The sequence below is a fragment of the Saccoglossus kowalevskii genome, chromosome 2, assembly GCF_978046115.1.
Source record: "Saccoglossus kowalevskii chromosome 2, keSacKowa6.1, whole genome shotgun sequence".
NCBI classification, from domain to species: Eukaryota; Metazoa; Hemichordata; class Enteropneusta; family Harrimaniidae; genus Saccoglossus; species Saccoglossus kowalevskii.
Window position 1 is genome coordinate 40,426,336 of NC_140642.1, and position 22,769 is coordinate 40,449,104.

The 22,769-nt window shown below is 33.9% G+C and overlaps 1 protein-coding gene across 2 annotated transcripts in view; it reads left to right on the top strand.

The window, feature by feature from the left end:
* The first annotated feature begins 9,365 nt into the window (after positions 1–9,365).
* The window catches only part of LOC102808232 (DNA repair protein RAD51 homolog 2-like), a 119,503-nt gene continuing 106,099 nt past the window's right edge, over positions 9,366–22,769 (top strand). For both annotated transcript variants that reach the window (XM_085495546.1, XM_085495541.1), the window contains exons 1-4: positions 9,366–9,432; positions 11,244–11,361; positions 12,013–12,126; positions 19,063–19,173. In XM_085495546.1, coding sequence (XP_085351672.1) covers positions 11,278–11,361; positions 12,013–12,126; positions 19,063–19,173 — 309 coding nt within the window. In that variant the 5' untranslated portion in view covers positions 9,366–9,432; positions 11,244–11,277. The remainder of the gene's footprint in view (positions 9,433–11,243; positions 11,362–12,012; positions 12,127–19,062; positions 19,174–22,769) is intronic.

Genomic DNA, 22,769 nt, shown 5'->3' on the forward strand with positions numbered 1-22,769 from the left:
GTTTTCATTGTTTTCAGAGACTGCAGAAGCTACTTCACTAAGAAGAAGTAATGATTTTGTCTCAAAGGTACTGGGCACTGCAGTAGTAGAACTTGCGTGACTAGATTCCATATTTTGTTGTAACAGGTTTGCCCTCATGTTAGGTCTCATTCCAACATCAATATTACCATCTTGTGCAAAAGCAATGAAAGGTTGTTGATTGTCAACAAAGCCCATCTTAGAGTCACTGAGGGTATGATCAGCAATATAGTTCTCTGTTGAAGTGGTCACACTTACATTTGATGGAATTGCTGACATTGTGTTTGTCACTTGTGTATCATTGTCCGTTGCAGTAGTACTTGTCTGACTGGATGGTCTACTAGCAATTGGAGTTATCATACTTGCCCGGGAACAAACGTGATCAGTGACAAGAAAAACATTATTTATCTCTGACATGTCAGTTTTCATATCCTGCTTCAAAGCAGGTGGACAGGTTTTCACAACTGTTTTTTCAAATTGTCCGACTGTGAGTAAGAGTAAACCAATAGTTGCTTTCTGGGGAAGAGTTGTTTCATGCACTGATTTGCTGAATGCAATCACAGATTAAACTGTTGATGAAATATCAGTGACAGTGTCAACCACACCTACGTGTGTATTCATAGGTTTGCCACTACTGTGGGTGAATTCAGTCTTGGAGACCACCTGTAAAAATATGAATAAGATAATATCAAATACCATCTTCATGTTTAAATTATTTAAGTCAACAACAGATACTTTGGAAAATACTTGACATTAATGTATCTTACCCGTTGTATGTCCGAAGACACTGGTAGATTAGCCCTGCGTACAGTGCTGTGTGCACGGGGACGCGTTCGGTTGATAGATGTCCCCACCACAGCCCTACGTACCTCCATAGACAAAGTCCGGGAGCGCACCGTAATTGGTGCGCAAGTTGAAAATAAGTAGTTTCCCAGCCGAAATCTGTTGAAATGACGATAGTTATCCGTAACAACCATCACAAAGTTATCTGAAACTGAAATGTCTTTAAAAAGTGACTAGTAAAGACGGACAAAATGTAAACGCGTAGGTACCCGAGGAATTATCCACCAAACTATGCCATTTTTAATTTCATTCACGCAAGAGAATGTGTTTGTTTTTAGGTCAAAGTAGCCAATTTCATCCACAATTGGACTCCGAACTGAAAGTTCTGGATATATCTGGTGATCGATCATCATTTTTGGTACCTGGGCATGTTATTTCATTAAAAAAATTATATTTTTCAAAGTCCCGGACTTTGTCTATGGAGGTACGCAGGGCTGTGGTGGGGACATCTATCAACCGAACGCATCCCCGTACACACAGCACTGTACGCAGAGCTACTGGTAGATAAGCATTCATTGTTGATTTATCAATAATATTGACAGATCTAAAACAAACACATAACTTATACGGTTAAATTGAAGATGCTAGTCACAACACGGTAACTAAAATTATATTGTTTAGTAACCGTGGTAATACTTAGTACTAAAATGTGTACAGTTTACATCTATACATGGGTATTAAATGATTTCCATAAAACGTCTTTTTCAAATTGGATCACAACAAGCTTTAAATTGTCTGCTCGATCTTTTTTTCAAATTTCGCGGGCACATTGCACCCTAAACTTGCAGCTTAGAAAAAACACTTTTTGCTAAAACAACTACACAGAAATTCAGGTACACATTGTTTCAACTATTACAAACAACTGGGGTGCAAATAAAAAAAGTTAAACTGACCTTTTTATGAGCAATACGCTGATATGTTTGTCGCTCTGTAAAGAGAGTACAAGCAAGCTCGATTGAATTTCTCATTCGAACAGAGTTCACATGTGAAAACGAGACTTGACCTCTTCACCCAAATTATACGTATGGGCGTAAGTAAATGCAGTTCCGAAATTATATGTGTTGCTACGTAGTATTATATCCTATTGTGCAATGATACCATATACTATATCAAATATGTATATTAAGTAGTCTGAGTTGTAATGTAGGAATCAAAACTGCAAAAACAGCTGTCCGCATTCCCTTAATTGGCGGAATGATCTTGTTACACACATGTGGTGATACATCTCCCTAGCAACAGGCGTGAGTATTTATTAGATGAGTCGCAAAATAATATTGCCCTTTTACGGCATTTTAATCTTGCTGCATTGCTTTTTTTAATAGATGATTAGAAAACAGTCACATACTTTAAACAAATAGGGAAAGATACTTTTATGTTTTGTTATTTAATCTCGGTTTCAGAATTGATTAACATTTTTCTGATTGCAATGTATGGAAACTGTTCTAAAACACAGGGTCATTAGCGAGGCATTCAGATGATCTACATACAAATATTAATTGATTGATTGATTGATGAAGTGTCAATAAATACGAATTTATTATTTATAATATGTATTAAATATAAATATGCGGGAATAATATATTTATTTTATTGTTTTGAATATACGTGTATGAAAAGGAGATATTAGTGTGACCGTAACGCCGGTAATTTAAGGCAAGTATATTGGTCTCAAAAACATGATTTTCACATATAATTACCCAGAAAGTTAATATAATAAATTATAATGACATTGTGATCGACGGTGACAACAATTTATACCACAAACTATAAAAGATGTTGCCTTTGTAGCAGAAGAACATCATTCTCAGACTCACCATAAATAATGATGAAAAACTATCATTATGTGTATTTTAATCGTAGGGGAGGACACACAAATCAAAGTAATTCAATGCGTTATTGTTGAAGGTAATGGTGTAATTTATTCAAATAAATGTTGACACAATATATTTCAATGTTATTGTATATTCATATTGATGTCCAAATAGGGATACGATTACAATGAATATTACTTACATCTGGCAGTAATTTGACATATTCTTGGTTTGGGTCGACTCTGACACATATTAGGTATTATTATGCAAAAATCGCCATGGTGAATTGTAATTTTATTTACAGGATCTTGGGACGTGCTGGAATCTATCGAATAAAATGTTATATGTATTTGCATGTGCAATAACAAATATACTAGTATTTCATATTATGCTGCATAACATTTACTTTTTTAAAGATGAAATATGAACAAGAACATGTACTTTTAATAGTGTTGTTTTATACTGTATATTCATGATAACATAGGATTGTGATTTATCAAAAACTAATCACGTTGTTTTTGCGACTTACAAAATATTACTGTAATATAGAACGCATGTACATTGACATTGTATAAACATTACCTGTTTTCTTTGCATATTTAAATGGTTATCAATAAATAACAACATTTTATTAAAGTAGAGAGTGTTGTACTTGATTGTATTATTGTTTTCATTTTTTTTTTGTATAATGTATGTTAGCAGAGGTACATTACTTGGGGTTTGCAACTCGCATAGTACTGTATGGTGACATCATGTCAAGATCCTATTCAAGTCTCTTCTCGTAGCTAGCGAGACTGAGGCGACGACCTTCTGACATGACGCATATCAATGTTCAAAGTTTGTAATGAAAAAAATTAACTTTTCTTGTCCCTATCATAGTGAAAAATGTAATACATCGAAAATGTACAGAAAATATAGTTCTCGTAATCCGTCATATCGTGGGCAGCTATTTTGATCCACCTGGACATCCCAGTATCCCAGTTACCTCGGGCATGCGCATTCGCATTTTTTCTGAGTTGGAACGCTTATGCGAGAGCGAGATTGTGACGGGATCTTGGTATCATGTCACCGTAGTTACAAACCCCAAGTAATGTACCTCTGATGTTAGTTAATCATTGTTTGTTCAACTCGTGTATTTGCTGTTATGTAGTGTCATAATTATATTGGAACAAAATTGTGATTTTAAGTTGTGTGCTATCTATATACATATATGTTCTATGGAATATTCCAGTTTGTATTCTGTGAAGGGTTCGCCATTTTCACACATTTTCTCTCCCTCATATATATCAATAAATGTAGCATATGTATTTAATTGATTTTAACGTCTGCCCGATACCATGGCAATCCGTCAATGACCACTAGTATGCGACAGATACACAGGGCAAATACGTCACAGGTACGTCACGGGTCTGCGTGTGAAGCATAACTCACGATCAACCCTTACAATAAACAAACACCTTAGATTCCTTGCGTTGCTGTAGTAGTCACAGGTCTCAGAAATGACGAACGATTGACTGTGAGGGCGCACTACAAAGTCTGTCTGATTATGTGTTGTGCACTCCATGACTGTATTATCTAGTGAGCGTTTAATCTTAGAAATTCGAACGCCCGAATAAGGTGTAGCTGAAAATCATATTAATCATTTATTGAAAAGTCCCACAAATCAATTATCATCAAGATATTAACAATATTGAAATATATAAATATATTTCATTCTGTTTCACCATGTTATCCATTAGTGTAATAGCATCGAATGTTTTTGGTGTTATTATTTGGGTGTTAGGATAAGTGAAAGTTGTCTATCATTTTAATAGACGTATTGTATGTGGCATAACTCTTAGTGTGTATAGCAGTGCTACAGACATTATATACCGTTCCCATGCCAACAGTATACACAAATCACAGCTGTGACTTATTGCATCATAGACCTTACAATGGATCTATTTTAGGGTCTATGATTGGTTTGATAAGATTAAAAAAAAAGTACGCGTAAAAGCGAAATGCCACACACAGGGTGTTATCACACAATTTCAGCGTTTTACTGTATGTACGAAAATGATTACAGTTTATTTGTATTATTTTGTCCCCTTTACTTTCACATATTAGGAGACCACAGTACTATATTTCTGTGTTGCGCGTCATAATACTCGGCTGGAGATACAATCACGCATGGATTAATAACATCACATATACAGTTGTTGTAATTGGTAAGATACGATTGTCATTCAGTAAAATAACGGTAAATTACATCCACAGGAAACCATTGTGTATATTTGAGACTTCGTCAATCTGTGTAAATCTCGATACAGCGACCATGACCATGGTAATTGAACGGACTGTCAGATATTTATACCTCGAGTACATATTTAAATTTTGAAATTTTATTAGAAAAAATATTTTCCCAAAGCTGTCTCGATGCTTGGTTAGACGGATATAATACAAATGTGCGCTCAAAAAACCCTGTCTGAAATGTTAAGCCGGTTACTGGACCGAGACAGTATCGAACACAATATACGCGGAAACTGTAGTGGGGAATGCCCTATCAAGTTCTGGGCACTTAATGTTGAACAAACATCGCCAATTTGCAGTTTGAGGAGAAAGTAATCATTGTATTAATGATGCGTTTCATCTTAGACTATTTTAAATACGTCGGGCAGTATAATTGATAAATAGTGCATTTCGTGACTATGACCGTCGTTATGTTGCTGAACTAATACCATATCATGGATGATATACGCAAATGCCAATTGAATTACTAGAGTTAAGAGAGGTGCGACAATTAAATACAATTGAAGGCATATGTCAAATTTATTGTTCTATTATACGACAGTGAGTTTATGGTTATTATCCCCGTTCTAGTTATATGCGCTCTGGTTGATTTAGATTGATTTACAAATTACCATCTCTCACAGCGCCCGGCAGTGACATGCTTGAGTGAAAATGTACGCATTTGTGGGAATCACGGTGATTTCACGGAGTGTGAATGGGGTAGTTTAATCTCACCATGAATCATGAGCTCAAATGTACATTATTTATAATTCAAATAGGGTTTACAAGCACCATCAAATATTATACGGATTTAGTTGAACTACTCAGTTTCGTCATAACTCATTCAGCATAATCAATCCGGCAGAATCAAAAATGAATGTCACATTTCATTTACAGTAAATATTACATTAATCCACTGTTACTTCGAGGAATCGTGATTAATCCAACAAAAAATATACCGTTTCTGGTCCGCGCGCGTCAGTTTAAAACCCGGGTTTAAAACGATCGCTCATATTTGTTCGCGTATTTGAGGTAAAAACGAAAGAAATTTTGCTCTGCACCACGATTTTTTCAAGTGACCTTGGACCAGGAACATATTTATTTTAGTACTATATATAGTTTTACTGCCTTCCTCCAATATACTATATGTTTTGAAATAATTGACTATCAGCACATTAAACAATAGAAAGATACCACGGTAATCGGAGGCTATAAGTGGTGTCAGAGTAATTTTTCTATGACAATTTATATCAATTTCTCGCATATTTTCATGAATGATGACAATTGCGGAAAATGTATCAATGTACTATTTAATGACAACATATGTTGGTCTATGAAAACTATGGTCAAATTGTCCGATTTATGGTAAACAATGTAAACATAAACAAACATAGACCTACGCTATAGAATAGAATAGAATAGAATAGAATAGAATAGAATAGAATAGAATAGAATAGAATAGAATAGAATAGAATAGAATAGAATAGAATAGAATAGAATAGAATAGAATAGAAGAGAATAGAATGGAATAGAATAATGCTTTATTACATTCTTAATGAAATCTGACATTTCAGTTTTGGTAATTGCTGTATTAAAGCTTTTTAAAATAAACTACAATCAAACTACACATACAATGCAATAATAGACTTCAAATAAACAACAACTAAATCACACTGAAAATATAGCACAACAATACATTAATTAATTATCACCTTTTCTGTTCTTATTTTGTAGGCTTTCTGTGTGTAATTTAATAACCCGAGTAGACATTGTTTGTTAGTTGTGTTTAAAATGTGTATACATTTATCTTTGTTGTTGTAAGTTTCGAAATTTGGATTGGAGAATAGACTATATAATTCTATTTTCTGTATAGAGATCACACTCAGTGATGAAATGGATTTCATCCTCAATCATGTTACATTTGTCACATTTCCTGTCCTGAATTTTTGTTTTTGGTTTTGCGTGTCTACCCACTTCTATGTACAGTTGGTGGCAGCTAATTCTAAATTTGCTCATTGTTTGAACCGCTTGCCTATCAGTTAACTGTTGTAAATAATATTCTTGTTTGATGTTTTTTTTGAATAAACTGTAAGTCCTCAGTTTAGATTCTGTTCTTTGCATGTCTATGTTCCATTTGTTAATGTTCCATTTGTTGTTTGTTTCCATTTCCTTCATAGCATTGAAAGCTATGTTGTCTTTCTTCAATGTAATTAAATGTTTGTACATAGTTATTGCCTTTATAGTGTAGTAAGTGTAACAATGGTAGACTTAAACACGGCAGTACATCGGTTGAGTTACAAAATTGTACTACAAAAACTGTAGCTAAGAGTATTGTGAAAAACAAATTTATCTCGTCTAGATCTGAGACCTATTTTACTGTATTATTGAATACTTCACACTTGATGTCTTGGTTGCCAATCTACCAGTTACCCTTTCGTACTACAATTGATACTCACCTCAGAGAATTTCAACTCAAAATAATCCATAATATTCTGACCACAAACAAAACATTATTCAAGATGAACCCTCCCATTGTGGAGTCTGATCTGTGTACTTTCTGTTCATCATGTTCTGAATCTCTTATCCATTTGTTTTACCAATGTCAATGCACCCAAGATTTTTGGGAAACACTGTACACGCTTTGGGGGGGGGGGGAAAGCTTGGCCTGAGGGCATTCCCGAATGCACAACAAATCCTTTTTGGGGATGGTAACTTTACATGTTTAGTCAACTTCCTCTTTCTGGTAGCAACAAAATATATTTACTTGTGTAGACATAAAAATCAAAAGCCAGAATTCATGGCATACAAAAGATATGTAAAATATTTCCTGGAGATAGAGTACTTCATTGCTGTCCGACGGAATAAGTTGACTTCTCATAAGAAGAAATGGGTAAATTTTATGAAAAATGTTACTCAATCCACTTCACAATATGTAGATTAATTGCAATTTGTAATGTACAAACCAGGTATATAAGATGTTAATTTTAGTGCAAACTCCAATAAAAGTTTATAAATACAAAAAAAAAGTGTAACAATGGTAATCTACCAGTATCCATTCTTACTGCAATGTTGCTTGATCTGTTATTCACATTTAGAATGTGCCTACAGAATCTGAGGTGGACTTTTTCAGTTTCTGTCTTGTCCCAGTTTTTGTTCGTACATACTCGCCATATTTCTCCCCCATATGTTAATATTAGTATTTGTGTAGTCTCAAGTAATATTGTTTCTATTGTTATATATTATAGGTGCTTGTGCCCTTTCTGCTCTCCTTGCTTTTTTTGCTAGTGTTGACATTGTTAAGTCCATAGACCCATTACTATTAAAATTAACACCCAGATAGGTGAAGTTTATTGTTTTCTCAATTATATCATTTCCATACCTTATATTTAGCTTCTCTGTATTGTAACTATTTCTATTAAATATAATTGATTTTGTTTTCTTTATGTTTACTTGTAATCCCCATTTGTTTGCATACCTATGTAGACAATTCATGGAATTTTGCAGTCCATCATTACTTTGTGACATAAGGATGATATCATCTGCATATAACAGACATGGAATTGGTGTGTTATGTAATTGTGGTGGAAGACTGTCTTCTTTATTCAATTCGTCAATTAAGTCATTAATGTAGATATTAAATAGCGTAGGACTTAGTGGAGAACCTTGTTTTACACCGTTTTCCAGCTTGAATGTCGGGGTTACTTTATCTTCAAGTTTGACTACACATATATCATCGTCCGCCTGCACGATGTTGTTCCGTTCAAACATAGTGAAGTGCTTTGCCGAAAGGAACATTCACATTCAATATTCAAGATGACGGTATATATTAAAAAAATCATGGCAAGTAAACAAATATTTATCATTATGGAACGGATGAAACGTCGTTTCAGTTGTAATGAAACTATTCCCACAACGATGTTAACATAACTATAACAAAATACAACTGCCAACAGGATCAGTAATTAATGCGACGATGAAGAAACAGAAGATGAATTTCACCATGGTCACTCAGTGACCGTGATTCCACTGAAAAATATCTGGTCGCATTTATGTGTCAGCATCAGAATAACCAAGACGAGAAGGGAAAATGAACGAAAATAATATAAAAAAATGGAAAGCCAAATTTATTAAATGCAACTTTCCATCAAGACAGCAAAATCTAATCCGATAATATTTGGTAATCGTAGTCCTAAATAATTATTAAAAATAGCTAGACGTTTCGAGCAATGGCTCTTTATCGATAGCATAGAAGAAACGTCTAGCTACGTCTAGCTATTTTTAATAGTTATTTAAGACTACGATTACCAAATATTATCTTGTATATATCATATTTATCAGTCCGAGCAGCGTTTATTTATTTATAAACATCTAATCCGAATATATCTAAGAATAATACCCCCCCCCCCCCCGGCATCATTCCTAACGTTGTGAAGAGCGCCCACACTCACCGGAAATGAACAGTTGTTGTTATCCGGCGTGGAATTCTGGCACGGTAGGCAATACTAAATGTTTTCGCTTTCAGCATTAACTTTTTTGTTTCGTTGTAAAATTGCATATCAACTATAACTTCAACTGGTGCAAAATTACTATTCACACCAAAGTACACCGCTACAAGACGGCGGCAATACAGTTTATGATACAATGTAGTGGGTATTTTAAAAATAATGGCGGATGTTTTAAAACTTCGTTTGAAGTTGATGAATTGCGGTGTTGATGTGAACTAGTTTGCACATATCCGTTGTTGTAATCTGCTACTCTCTTTAAGTAGATGGTAATTGACGTTTTAATTCAACGTTCGTGATATGTCTGCTATGCTAACTCCAGCTTCGAGGGGACAGGTGCAAAATAACTAAATAGTGCGATGCATGTTCTGCAGTGTCCACCGAACTCTACCAGATTTGAACTCGGCCAGCGGTAGGAGTCGGCCGATTTATGTTGGGTGTTAGGGACGACGTCAAAAGATCGATGTCGGATAAAAAACTTAATTCCTTTAGTTTTTTTTTCAAACCCCCCTACCCCCCACTGAAACTTAATTGATAAATATTGGTCATGGCGTCAGACTACATTCACTATTAAATACAAATTGATAATTGGACAGTAGTATTGCATAGCAGTTGGTTGTCGGGTGGGTGTAAAGAGAGTTTACAAATGCACCTCATTTGACGCACAGATTTACACTAAAACCAAACTATTTTTCTTTTTTTTTCCTTTTTCGGTTAATTCTGTCCATGATTGGATAGAACTACAAATGCTCCAAGATTTTTTTGACTTCATTAAAAAATAAAATCGTTTTTGTAGGATGGAAACTTTTTGAGGTCAAACCCCCCCCCCCCAAACTAAAGGAAATAAATTTTTTATCCGACATCGATCTTTTCACGTCGTCCCTTCATAGTCTGCAAGTGTTGTTATTTTCAGTCACATCATGGTAAAAAAAATGAAATACTGAACGATGTTGTCGATTTCAGTGATGCAGCAGTGCTGTGTCCTATCACAGTAAAAAATAAAATACTGTACGATACACAAGCACCAGCATTATTCGTGTTGTTTTTACATAACAGAGCCAGCCGGTCACCCATGCAAAGTCTGGTGATTTTTTTTCTGTAAACTTGTGTCACTGACCACTTCACACACTATTTGGCGATTACAACTGGCAGAGTTTGACTATTTTTATCTGGCTTTTTAGAATCTGGTAGAGTTGACTGTATTCTGCAGTGCAAACCCCATGATGAACAGCTTTCTTTCATTCTTTGTCACCACAAGCGCCTATGGTACCCACATCAGATAACGCTGTTTGTGTTGACACCTACTTCTTGCTTCTAAACACTGCAGTATCTCTAGGATGCCTTGTTTCAATGTGTAAAGTGAAATATCCTGACAATCAAATAAATTATTGTGACTGAACACAATAAGACACGTCTAACGATGACACAATTACAGTGTGTATCATGGACGACTGACATACATACGATGGATTTACAAAGTCTGGTCAAAATATGTATAGATTCAATCGATGTAAAGCACGAAACAGTATATACCGGTACTACACTTTCTATGGTTAAATACATTTTTTATCAAACATCGGAGGAGCTGTTCACTCCCATAGTTGTAGTATACAAGTATGTGCTGCTGATTTGACCCCTCCACACATTTTTGCAGTCTGCCAAAAATTCAAATTTTAAGCCAAAAGGTTGATTTTTTTGGGGTGTAGTTTTTTTGCTATCTGTTGACCACTTCCACCCAAAATACAGTTGAGTACCTGACCCCCAGGTGTGTATACTAAGATGTATTTCTCACTTTTACCAGGGATGAAGAGAAAAAATAAGATATAATACATGTCATGGCCAATAGGAAAGTGAAACGATTAAAACTAGACAGTATAATTATAAAAAAGCTGGAAAAACACAATGTATCTACATGCAAGGTAAGACACCTAATAGTTCAGAATGAGATACATGCATTCATGGTTCATTTGACCTTTAGATATACAAAATATTTTATTAACCTGTTAAAAATCTTGGTTCCCATTAATAGAATGTAAAAATTATGTTCTGTCATAACTATATCAAAACTATGTTGATACATACCAGTACTGTAAAACATGTTTAAACAGAACTCCAAAAGGATCAAATTATTTTTATGCATTTGTCAATATAAAATTAAGCGGTCACCTAAATAGATAACTGATAACAGCATATTAAAATATAAATAATCAAAATTACCATGTATTTGCACAAAATTCAGCCAAAACTAAATATATACCACATTTGCTTTATTAGTAAAAAATGAATGTAAACTAAATCATAGATTCAAGATACAATTAGTAATGCAGTTATTGGTTTATGTGTGTTTCTAAATGAGTAGATATGGTAGAAATTTGGTGATTAAATACAATTGGGACAACCACAATTTTGGTAATTTATGGCCTTGTATCTAAAATCAGTCCTATGGGGTTCAAATTATCTAATCCTGGTTGGAGTGCACGTAACAGGTTGGCACATCATTTTGATTCATGTTCAAACTTAAAATTAATGACTTGTCTTTTGATTACTGTCTATATGTATGTTTTCCATAGGATGTTTTGAATAAGACATTTCTAGAATTACTGAAGATCACAGGAGTTAGTTATAGTCAAGTGAATACAGTGTTACAGACTGCAAGTATTTCCTGTGCGCCAAAACCTATATCGGTAAATATGAGTAGTATCTTAACTTTTATTTGCTGGTTCTATATCCTGATGACATTGTTGCTCCACAGTTGATAGTTGTGTGCATTATTATTTCAACTATTTCACAATTATCATAATCAATTCTGTTTTTAATTTGTTTAGGATTTAGGCAAGACTCAGATACGTAATTTTGATATTCTCTGTATTAGTTCCTTTCAAAACAATGTCCATGTGTGTGTGTGCTTGCATAATTAATGTTGTGAGGACAAACATACAGATATATACCAAGGACTATAAAAAACATCCTTGGAAAACATAATTTATATTAATAGTTAGTTCAATTATTAATACATTTGTTATAGCTTAGGGTTAGTAAAGGGGGAATGTATGGTACTGTTTATATTAATATAATTGTACCATACCTACCTCCTTTACTAAACATTTAGAAACATTTCTATGTTAAGTCATAGGATATTCAACTTTTATTTAATTAAACTAAAATTAAAACACAATTCTATTTAGAATTGCAGTGTAATTGAGTTTAATTAGAGTCGCGTTATAATCCAAACATAACAAAACTATATTAAAAGTTAATTTAACTACCAGGTATATATAAAAGTTAATCCAATGACAACATAGCAATACAAGTATGTGTATATAGTACAATCAAGACAATTTAAGTTTTGTGACAATTTAAGTTTTGTGACAATAAGATTGAATACTGTAACATTAAAACTTTAAACTTGGAATTTGCAGTATTTCACGATGCACAATGAGTGAAAGCAGTGAAACTATAAAACATGAACTCTTTATTTCAAATACATTCAAATATATGAAACATTATCTACCTGTCAAAAAGATAATGTACTGAACATGACATTTGTTTATAGAAAAAAATATTCTTTTTTATTTTTACAGCATAAATACTGCTTTAAAAATATTGGGCTACCAGTGATTGATCTTGTAAAAAAAAAAATCATAAGAAGTCTTTAAATATTTGTGACTTGGGTTTTTAAATTACATATGTACTTGTACACTATAAATTTCTGCATGGCACTTATAATAAATATTTCTTAATTCTACCTGTGAGGGCAGTCTTTTGAAAAAAACATGCAGGTAGGTTATATCCAGATGCCTATTACAAATGTTCTGCACAAAAGCTTTTTTCAAATTTTGTAAAATGCAAAAAAAATTCAATTTTCAGGAAAAAGTAAAATAAAAGCGTTATGACAATATTAACAATAAAATATAAAATTAAAGCTGCAAGCAGCATCACAGGGGCCCAAGTATACATGCCATTAATAATGTCAAATGATACACATGATACACAATTAGTTTGAATGATTAGTACCATGAGGTCGAAATGCAGTTGGTTCCATATATTTATTTGAGATATAAAGGTTATTAATATATGGTCATCTGTTATTTTAATCAAATCTCTTGTTCAACATAGTCATGATAACACAGGATTCATCATTCTATCTACAACAGTGCTTGAGTTATAACAGTTATGATTATTAATGAGGTTAGAAGCCCCCACCCCATGCAGTTGGTTCCATATATTTATTTGAGATATTAATGTTATGAATATTAATGAGTTCACATGACCATAAATGGTCATCTGTTATTTTAATCAAATCTCTTGTTCATTGTTGTCATAACACAGGATTCATCTTCCTAACTGCAAAAGTGTTTGAGATACAACGATTATGCATATTAATGAGCTCACATGACCATATATGGTCATATGTTATTTTATTCAAATCTCTTGTTTAACATCATCATAATAACACAGGTTTCATCTTCCTACCTGCAACAGTGTTTGAGATATAACAGTTATGCATATTAATGAGTTCACATGACCATATATGGTCATATGTTATTTTAATCAAATCTCAGGTTCACTGTTGTCATGATAACACAGGAATCATCTTCCTAACTGCAACAGTGCTTGAGATATAGCAGCTATGCATATTAATGAGGTTAGAAGCCCCCCCACCCCATGGGCGCGTAGCCACATGACCTAGCCATGTGCCATTAAGGGGAAAGAATGTATCTAAACAGTAGAATACACGTACAAAATTTTATTCCAATCGGACTAATACAAAACATGTAGTTGCATAATTTCAATTTTCACAAAATCCAAGATGGCGGCCAAACCACGTGACTTATCGAAAATATATTATTTTTTCCATATGGAGTTGACGCCAGGCATGGTAAATATAAAAACATCTAGTAGATTCGTTGAATCACCTCTGAGAAACAAATGCCCAAACTTTTGGTCAATTTTCCTCAAAATCCAAGATGGCGGCCAAACCATGTGACTGATCTGAAATCTTTTATAGGTTTCTGAAAGAGATTGGTATAGAGATGCCATGTAGCAATATTGAAAATAATCGCTCACGTGTGGCATGAGTGAAAAACTACTTCCTGTTGAGAACAAATCCAAAATGGCGGCCAAACCACGTGACCAATCATAATGAATTTCTCAAATCTAAATCTGCTCCATATGTAGAAGCCAAGTACTGAATATGAGAACATTTTACTTGGCGGTTCTGAAGAAGAAGATTTTAAAGTGTTTTTTGCCGTTTTTAGAAAAAACAAAATGGCGGGAAAAGTCACATGACCGCTAAAGTTTTTATTTCTGATATTTATTACACATGAGTTGTACTATATACCATAAAAAAATCTAGATGCCTAGACCCTCAGAAAGTGGTCAAACAACCACTTCCGGTTTTATTTCAATCCAATATGGCTGCCAAACTAATTGGCCAATCAAAATTCTGAAAGCATGTTGCACCAGTTCATATTAGAGACTATCAATATAGAGCAATTTCAGACTATTTGGTTCAGTGGTTTTCTCAAACGGCTTGACGAAAAAAGTTACGGAAGAAAGAAGAAAGAAGATGAAGAAAAAACTGAACAATAAGAATAGGGGCCACGCCCTACAGGCTTGGGCCCCTAAAAACATTGAAACAAATTGATTTAGGATAAAAAATTTGCCAGAATTTTTTTTCTGGGCCTTTGTCATTGCCAGGATTGAATGTGATCAGTGTGCTCTCTCTGTAATGAGATGTCCTGTAGTAGAGTGATGCAACTCATGTCATTGATGCAACAGTTGAACAGTAAATCATGTATTGACATATATCTTAAAAACAATCTTACTTTAATAACTTGTGAAATTTATAGTTTGGAAAGGAAATCTGGGGCAACAACATTTTAGCTTGCCTTCAGATATCACCTACAGCCACATGCAGTACCCGGTATTAATTATTTTAGCCCCTGACTGGACACAGTCCAGGGGCTTAAAGATCAAATTACCAGTATGTTCATCAGTTTGTTCATTTGTCAAAAGCATTTTCGAGTTTTTTTAGCTCCACTGTCGAATTTGTCGCACGGAGCTTATCATATAAGTGATTGTCATCCGTCGTCTGTGCCAACTTTTTAGCTCCGCTGTCGACTTTGTCAAGCGGAGCTTATCATATGAGTGATTGTCCGGCGGCGTCCGGAGTTGTCCGTGTCAATGTTTTACTTTTTCGACTTCTTCTTGAATGCTTTGATACTTGGTGTATATGTACCTTGGGTAGACCTCTCTTAGATTTGTTCATTTCATGATGAATTCTCTAATTTTGGTGAATATTTTTGTAATTTTTGGTAAAAGTGATATTTTTGACTTCTTGTTAAAAACTGCAAGTCCAATTGCTTTGATATTGCATATATAGATACCACATGTGGACCTTTTCAGATTTGTTCATTTTGTGATGATATCTAAAATTCTCTTATTAGCTCCGCTGTCGACTGTGTCGAGCGGAGCTTATCACATGAGTGATTGTCTGTCGTCCGTCGTTCGTGTCAATGTTTTACTTTTTCGACTTCTTCTTGAAAACTACAAGCCTGAATGCTTTGATACTTGGTATATATGTACCTTCGGTAGACCCCTCTCAGATTTGTTCATTTCATGATCATATCTTCAATTCTCTAATTTTGATGAATATTTTTGTAATTTTTGTAAAAAGTGATATTTTCGACTTCTTGTTAAAAACCGCAAGTCCAATTGCTTTGATATTACATATATAGGTACTACATGTGGATCTCTCTCAGATTTGTTCATTTTGTAATGATATCTTTAGTTCTCTAATTTTGGTGAATATTTTTGTCATTTTTGGTAAAAAGTGATATTTTCGACTTCTTGTTAAAAACCGCAAGTCCAATTGCTTTGATATTACATATATAGGTACTACATGTGGATCTCTCTCAGATTTGTTCATTTTGTAATGATATCTTTAGTTCTCTAATTTTAATGAATATTTTTGTCATTTTTGGTAAAAAGTGATATTTTCAACTTCTTGTTAAAAACGGTTTTACCGCAAGTCCAATTGCTTTGATATTACATATATAGGTACTACATGTGGACCTCTCTCAGATTTGTTCATTTTGTAATGATATCTTTAATTCTCTAATTTTGGTGAATATTTTTGTCATTGCTTTAGGTGTCATAGAATGATTTTACGTGGCCCGGTACTTTTCTGGATTCCCCTGGACAATTTGCTTTGTTATGCAAGGCGTGATAATGTAAAAGTAGTTTACAATTACCAAGTACAAGATGGTAGCCATCTTGTACACGGCTTAAAATTAAATAAAGAGTCAAGTTGAGAAAGTTTCCTGCAAATCAGGGAGAAAATAGACTTCCACATCCAAACGATTCGTTGGGGTAACATTAAGCCAACCGCTAATAAAATTCTACCTCATTCGTCGTTTTTGTGTGAACAATCCCTTGTATACGGAACACTTCATTACACGAAAAACATAGAACACTTTTCCTGGTATATTTAAAAGCAAAATCGCCTGTAAGACTGATTAGCTCAAAAAGTATGATGACCATCCCCTACTGTTATATAGATTTTCCCAGAGTAGGCATGACCACAAGACAGCGCCAGGGAGATTAGAAAGCCAACTGTTTAGTCAAAACCCAAGCAGTTAGCCAATTCGCTAGCAAGTTTTCAAATTGGCTGCCCCAATACTTTTGAGATTTGCTGTAAAAAACCCAAGTCCGATTGCTATGGTGTTACACATATAGGTACTACAGATAATCCTCTCACAGATTTGTTCATTTCATTATATCTTCAATTTTGATGAATATTTTTGTCATTTTTGGTAAAAAGCGATATTTTTGACTTCTTGTTAAAAACTGCAAATCTGTTTGCTTTTATGTTATACATCTAGGTACCTCAGGTAGACCTCTTTCAGATTTGTTCATTTTCTAATAATATCTTCAGTTCTTTAATTAAAATGTGCATTGCTAACAGCATGGCTATCTTAGCCGAAAGGCTGCTTTTTCCAAACTTGATATGTAGTTGGTACATTATGATAAACGTTTTCTATTTCGATCAAATTTGAAATGACCATACCTGCATTTTATATGTGTAAAGTATTATCTCTGAGTTGCACACCTATTTTTAATGAAAATCTGTGATTCTCATGTTTCTTTGCATAATTCTACTTGCACCTAAAACTGTCCAATTTAGTACATAGACATTTGTATTGTAATTTGATCTGTGTGGGCTGACATAGATATTATCAGGGGGGATTGGCACGAGAGGGCGCCATCCGATCTGAATGGAACGTTTCAATGTCAGTCATTCACAGCCCATCGTCAAAGCAACAACGCCCCTTTTATGAACATATGAAATAACTTCAGCAATTTCTTTACAGAACAAACCTAAAAAACATTTCATAGAAAAATACACGCTCTAAAATTATGTCTATTGCAAAACAATTCATCCGAAAGCCAGTTTGACGCCACAATTTCTTACTGGAGCCCAAGTTCTATGCATGATTTTATTGCGTTCGAAAATTTTTCCATTTCAAACTGCATGCACACACATTGTGATTTCTTGAAATGCATACTAATTAGGTAACTTGTCACTGATAAAAGCCATTGAAAACATTTTGAGCAATAGTACTAGAGTGAAATATAAACGTGCCTCTGTATTCTCTATGAATTTCGTAATTTGCTATGATCAGGGTAAAGAATAAACCTGTGATTACTTTCAACAGTTTGCTGGAGTCTGATCAAAAACAAACAAATGTCTTTACATTAGTTTTTCAGCTCGTAATGATAGAATCAATCAATTTAAAACTATCATGTATGCTATAGGATAGCATTTTGGCACAATTTTACTGAAAAGACGAGTTTTTCATTGCTCATGAATATTACTTTATGCAAATAAGATGATTATTTCAACCAATCGTGTCATGTAAACCCTGGATATTATAGACTGAGCACATACATGTATGCGTGAATGGCGGCGTTTGATTAGATAACAAAAAATAATTGAGAGCAAAACATAAACTAAAATTCAGAGTTCGATTCTAGTAAGTGTGGTTGTCATAATTACGACATCATGTTAAAAATTACTTTGTTGCAAAACAATGACAGTCCAGCCCAGATTCTTATTCTCTAAAAAAATCAGAGGTGTGAAAACGTCACTCAACACCAATCACCAAGCAATTCAGAAATTTAGACAGTGAAATTGAAAACAAATAGCAGTGTGTAAGTGCTATGTAATTTCCTGACTGACCGGAACTTTGGTTTCTGTGTCACTAGCAAAATTATTGCTACCTCCTACATAACACTAAATAAATGGTCTCTACAAAACAATAATCAGGATCGCAAAAAAGTTAAATCATTTGAAACAACTTCAGAAACATCTATAATTTTAATGGTATCAATACATGACACAGTATAATAAAGTATGGCGCAAGAGTATGTCTTCCTCTCATATTTTGACAATTGGTGGCACACTTTCACCTCAACATGTCATATATCTAGAATTTACTGGGTATGAGTAATATAATTTTTTGAGAATCGTACAAAGTGCATTTGGCCCACTTGGGCGTTTGGGGTATGATTCTGGAAGGCTTGAGGTAATACTGAGATTATTGTGACATTTGCAGGCATTGGATTTACTACAGCAGGCTGAAGAAGAAGCAGCATTCATGACAACATCTTTCAAACAACTAGATGAAATATTACATGGTGGTCTCCCTACTAGCAGTATTACAGAGGTAAACATATCAATGTCCACACTGTCCTTGTAGTAAATTGGAGGTTGGTGACCTTCCAACAGAAAAACATCTGTGGCTTGTTGTGTAGTGTTGAAAGAATTTCAGATTTTTCTTGACAGCTGCTTGATGGAACATTACTGCCTTCTTTTAACTCTGGTATTTAATGGAAAATCAAATCTCAGTGCAAAAACTGAACAATGTCTCACAAAACAATTTGTTTCAGTAATATTCTATTTTTGTTAAATTTTCCAAATAGTCTAAGTATGGTATAAATTAAATTATTTTGTTGTTGAAGTTAAATGATAATTTCAAATCATCTCCTAAGTGTACCCGGAGACCTTGTGATAATACATATATCATGATATTACTACATTTATAGGAAATATTTGGGATTTTACAACTTGGTACTAACTAAAAAATACCTAAGAGCTTGTTCAACCATTCAGAATTTTACCCATTTAAGATGCAAGATTTTAGCAATAGTGTATGCGTATTTTGTGTTATGCCCAGTATATCTTAAAGCAGCATAAGGGAAACAGATGACATGTGACTCAAAATGGTCCCATTGGAAGGGGATATAAGCATGGGCATAACTATTATGTAATACTCTTGCCCACTTCAAAAAATGCTACATGGTGACTGTAGCTGCTAATGTCTCACCAGAAAATAATGTCCACTGAGTGGATAATCTGTGTGTGTAGACTGTAGCTTCTATTATATCACCAGGAAATAATGTCCACTGAGTGCATAATCGGTGTGAGTAGACTGTAGCTTCTATTGTATCACCAGGAAATAATGTCCACTGAGTGGATAATCGGTGTGAGTAGACTGTAGCTTCTATTGTATCACCAGGAAAAAATGTCCACTGAGTGGATAATCGGTGTGAGTAGAATGTAGCTTCTATTGTATCACCAGGAAATAATGTCCACTGAGTGGATAATCTGTGTGAGTAGACTGTAGCTTCTATTGTATCACCAGAAAATAATGTCCACTGAGTGGATAATCTGTGTGTGTAGACTGTAGCTTCTATTGTATCACCAGGAAATAATGTCCACTGAGTGGATAATCAGTGTGAGTAGACTGTAGCTTCTATTGTATCACCAGAAAATAATGTCCACTGAGTGCATAATCGGTGTGAGTAGACTGTGGCTTCTATTGTACCACCAGGAAATAATGTCCACTGAGTGCATAATTGGTGTGAGTAGACTGTAGCTTCTATTGTATCACCAGGAAATAATGTCCACTGAGTGGATAATCGGTGTGAGTAGAATGTAGCTTCTATTGTATCACCAGAAAATAATGTCCACTGAATGGATAATCTGTTTGGTGTGATAAAATTGAATTACCATGACTCTAGAATCTCAGTCAGTATACAAAAATTGTTGCATGACATGTGCATTTTGAGTAACTTGATTCAAACTCTAGATGGCGCTGTTTGTGAATTATATACTGTACCCTTATGTGAAAATTTCATACAATACTGTTTTTCATACTGCTGAAAGTATTGTATCCAAACAAATTAGTGGTGGTCTGAGAACAACCTGGTACAGTTTAGTATAATTGTAAATTATGGTATATGTGAATTGACAGCTAGGATTAGGCAGTTTTATTGTTTTATATGATAAGTCTTTTTAAGAACGTTTTTGTTGACTCGCCTGTTCTGCAGCACTCTCTATGGTAAATATGAATATGAGTATCATGAATTGTAAGCTGCCATCCATGCTAGCTTTACGATCTGACAAGTTCCACACAACTATAATATGCACATGACCATGATGTGACCATGATTTTTTTGCACAAGTGTGCACAAACTTTACTCTTTTAGAAGTGTTCCACTCCCATGTTTCATACTGTTACTGCATATCATAAATAATTACCGGATTCTGCCGTCAATTCACCCTGCGCCTTTAAACAGCAGTTTGAGTTTTAAAAATATAAAATGAGACCAAGACATTTTTCGGCAGTTTTTTAAGGTGTTGTATTAATTTTTCATGATGCTTAAAAGTTTCACTGTAGTCATTGACGCCCATCCAAGAGTATGATGTTTATTGCGACTAGCGTGAATGGGAAAGTTTGTTTCGACAATGAGCTGTTATCACTGTAAACAATCTTAAATTATTCTTCAAATGCTCAGTTTATCTTTTGACTATATTTTTTATTAGCTCCGCTGTGTGATTGTCCGTCGTCGTCCATGTCAACCTTTTACTTTTTCGACTTCTTCTTGAAAACTACAAGCCTGAATGCTTTGATACTTAGTGTGTATGTACCTTGGGTAGACCTTTCCTAGATTTGTTTATTTCATAATGATATCTTCAATTCTCTAATTTTGGTGAATATTTTGTCATTTTTTGTAAAAAGTGATATTTTCAACTTCTTGTTACAAACTGCAAGTCTGATTGCTTTGATATTATAATAGTAATAATAATTTATTGACACAACATCGATATAGTACAATAGGCAGTATGGCCACTAAATACAACTATTAACTACATTTAAAATAGAATTAACATATTTGGTGTAAGGTATCATAAGATGAGTATCCAAAGCACTTAACAAATAAATGAATTTAAATTCTTGATTTAGTTTTTCAAATTCTGGAAAGCTAATATTGTGAGAAAAAAAAATTTCTCTATTTGATTTAATATCTGAGTTTGAACAGTTCATAACATAGTGTTTTGCATCACCCACTTCAGATGAGTCGCACAATTTGCATATTCTTTGTTTTTGATGGATATTATTGTATCGCCCTTTCTCAATTGGCAAGTTATGAAATTCTTAATTTTGTAATTGCTGATCTTATTTTATAATTCAAAATTACTTTTAGATAATTTTCAAATTTGTAATTTTTCTTTACCAGTAAGTATGTCTTTAATTTGTTGCCAACATTTTGATTGTTGTCTTTATTGAGTTGCATTCATTATTATATGTATCTTTAAGTTTATTTTGAATAATTCTTTTTATGTTTTTAGAATTTAGATTATTAGCTTCCCAGAGTTTGTTACATTTAAGTATTTCTAATATGTGTTTTATAAAAGTTTCAAATGATTTCTGTCCTTGTTCGTGTAGATCCAGTTCATTTTGTAAAGCTATCTTTGTCAGAATCGGGGACTTTCCATGTGCTATCCTTGCCCAGTAAGAGAACACGTTAATTACCTCCAAATGTATGGGGTATCGACCTAATGCACCCTGTGATGCAATGTTTGAGCTTCTCCTGTGGACTCCTAATGTATTCTTGCAGAATTTTAAATGTAGTTTTTCATATTCCAAATTGTCATTTGTGATTGATTTGAGTGTCCCTTTGTGTTCGAAATTGTTGATGGTATAGGCACCCCATATTTCACTCTCATATATACAAACTGGTTTTACCATGCTGTCAAATAAATAACATAGTGTGTTAAATTGGGTATTGGCATAAATATTGAATTGTTGTCTAATTGAAAAGTAGCTTTTTTGTGCTTTCAGAGTCAATGATTTAATGCAGGTTTTGAAGTTACTATTTGAGTTAAAATTGATTCCTAAATATGGTAATTGATTGTCAATCTGTATCTTTTTATTATCAATATAGAAACTCTCTGAATTATCAATTAGTGTACCCA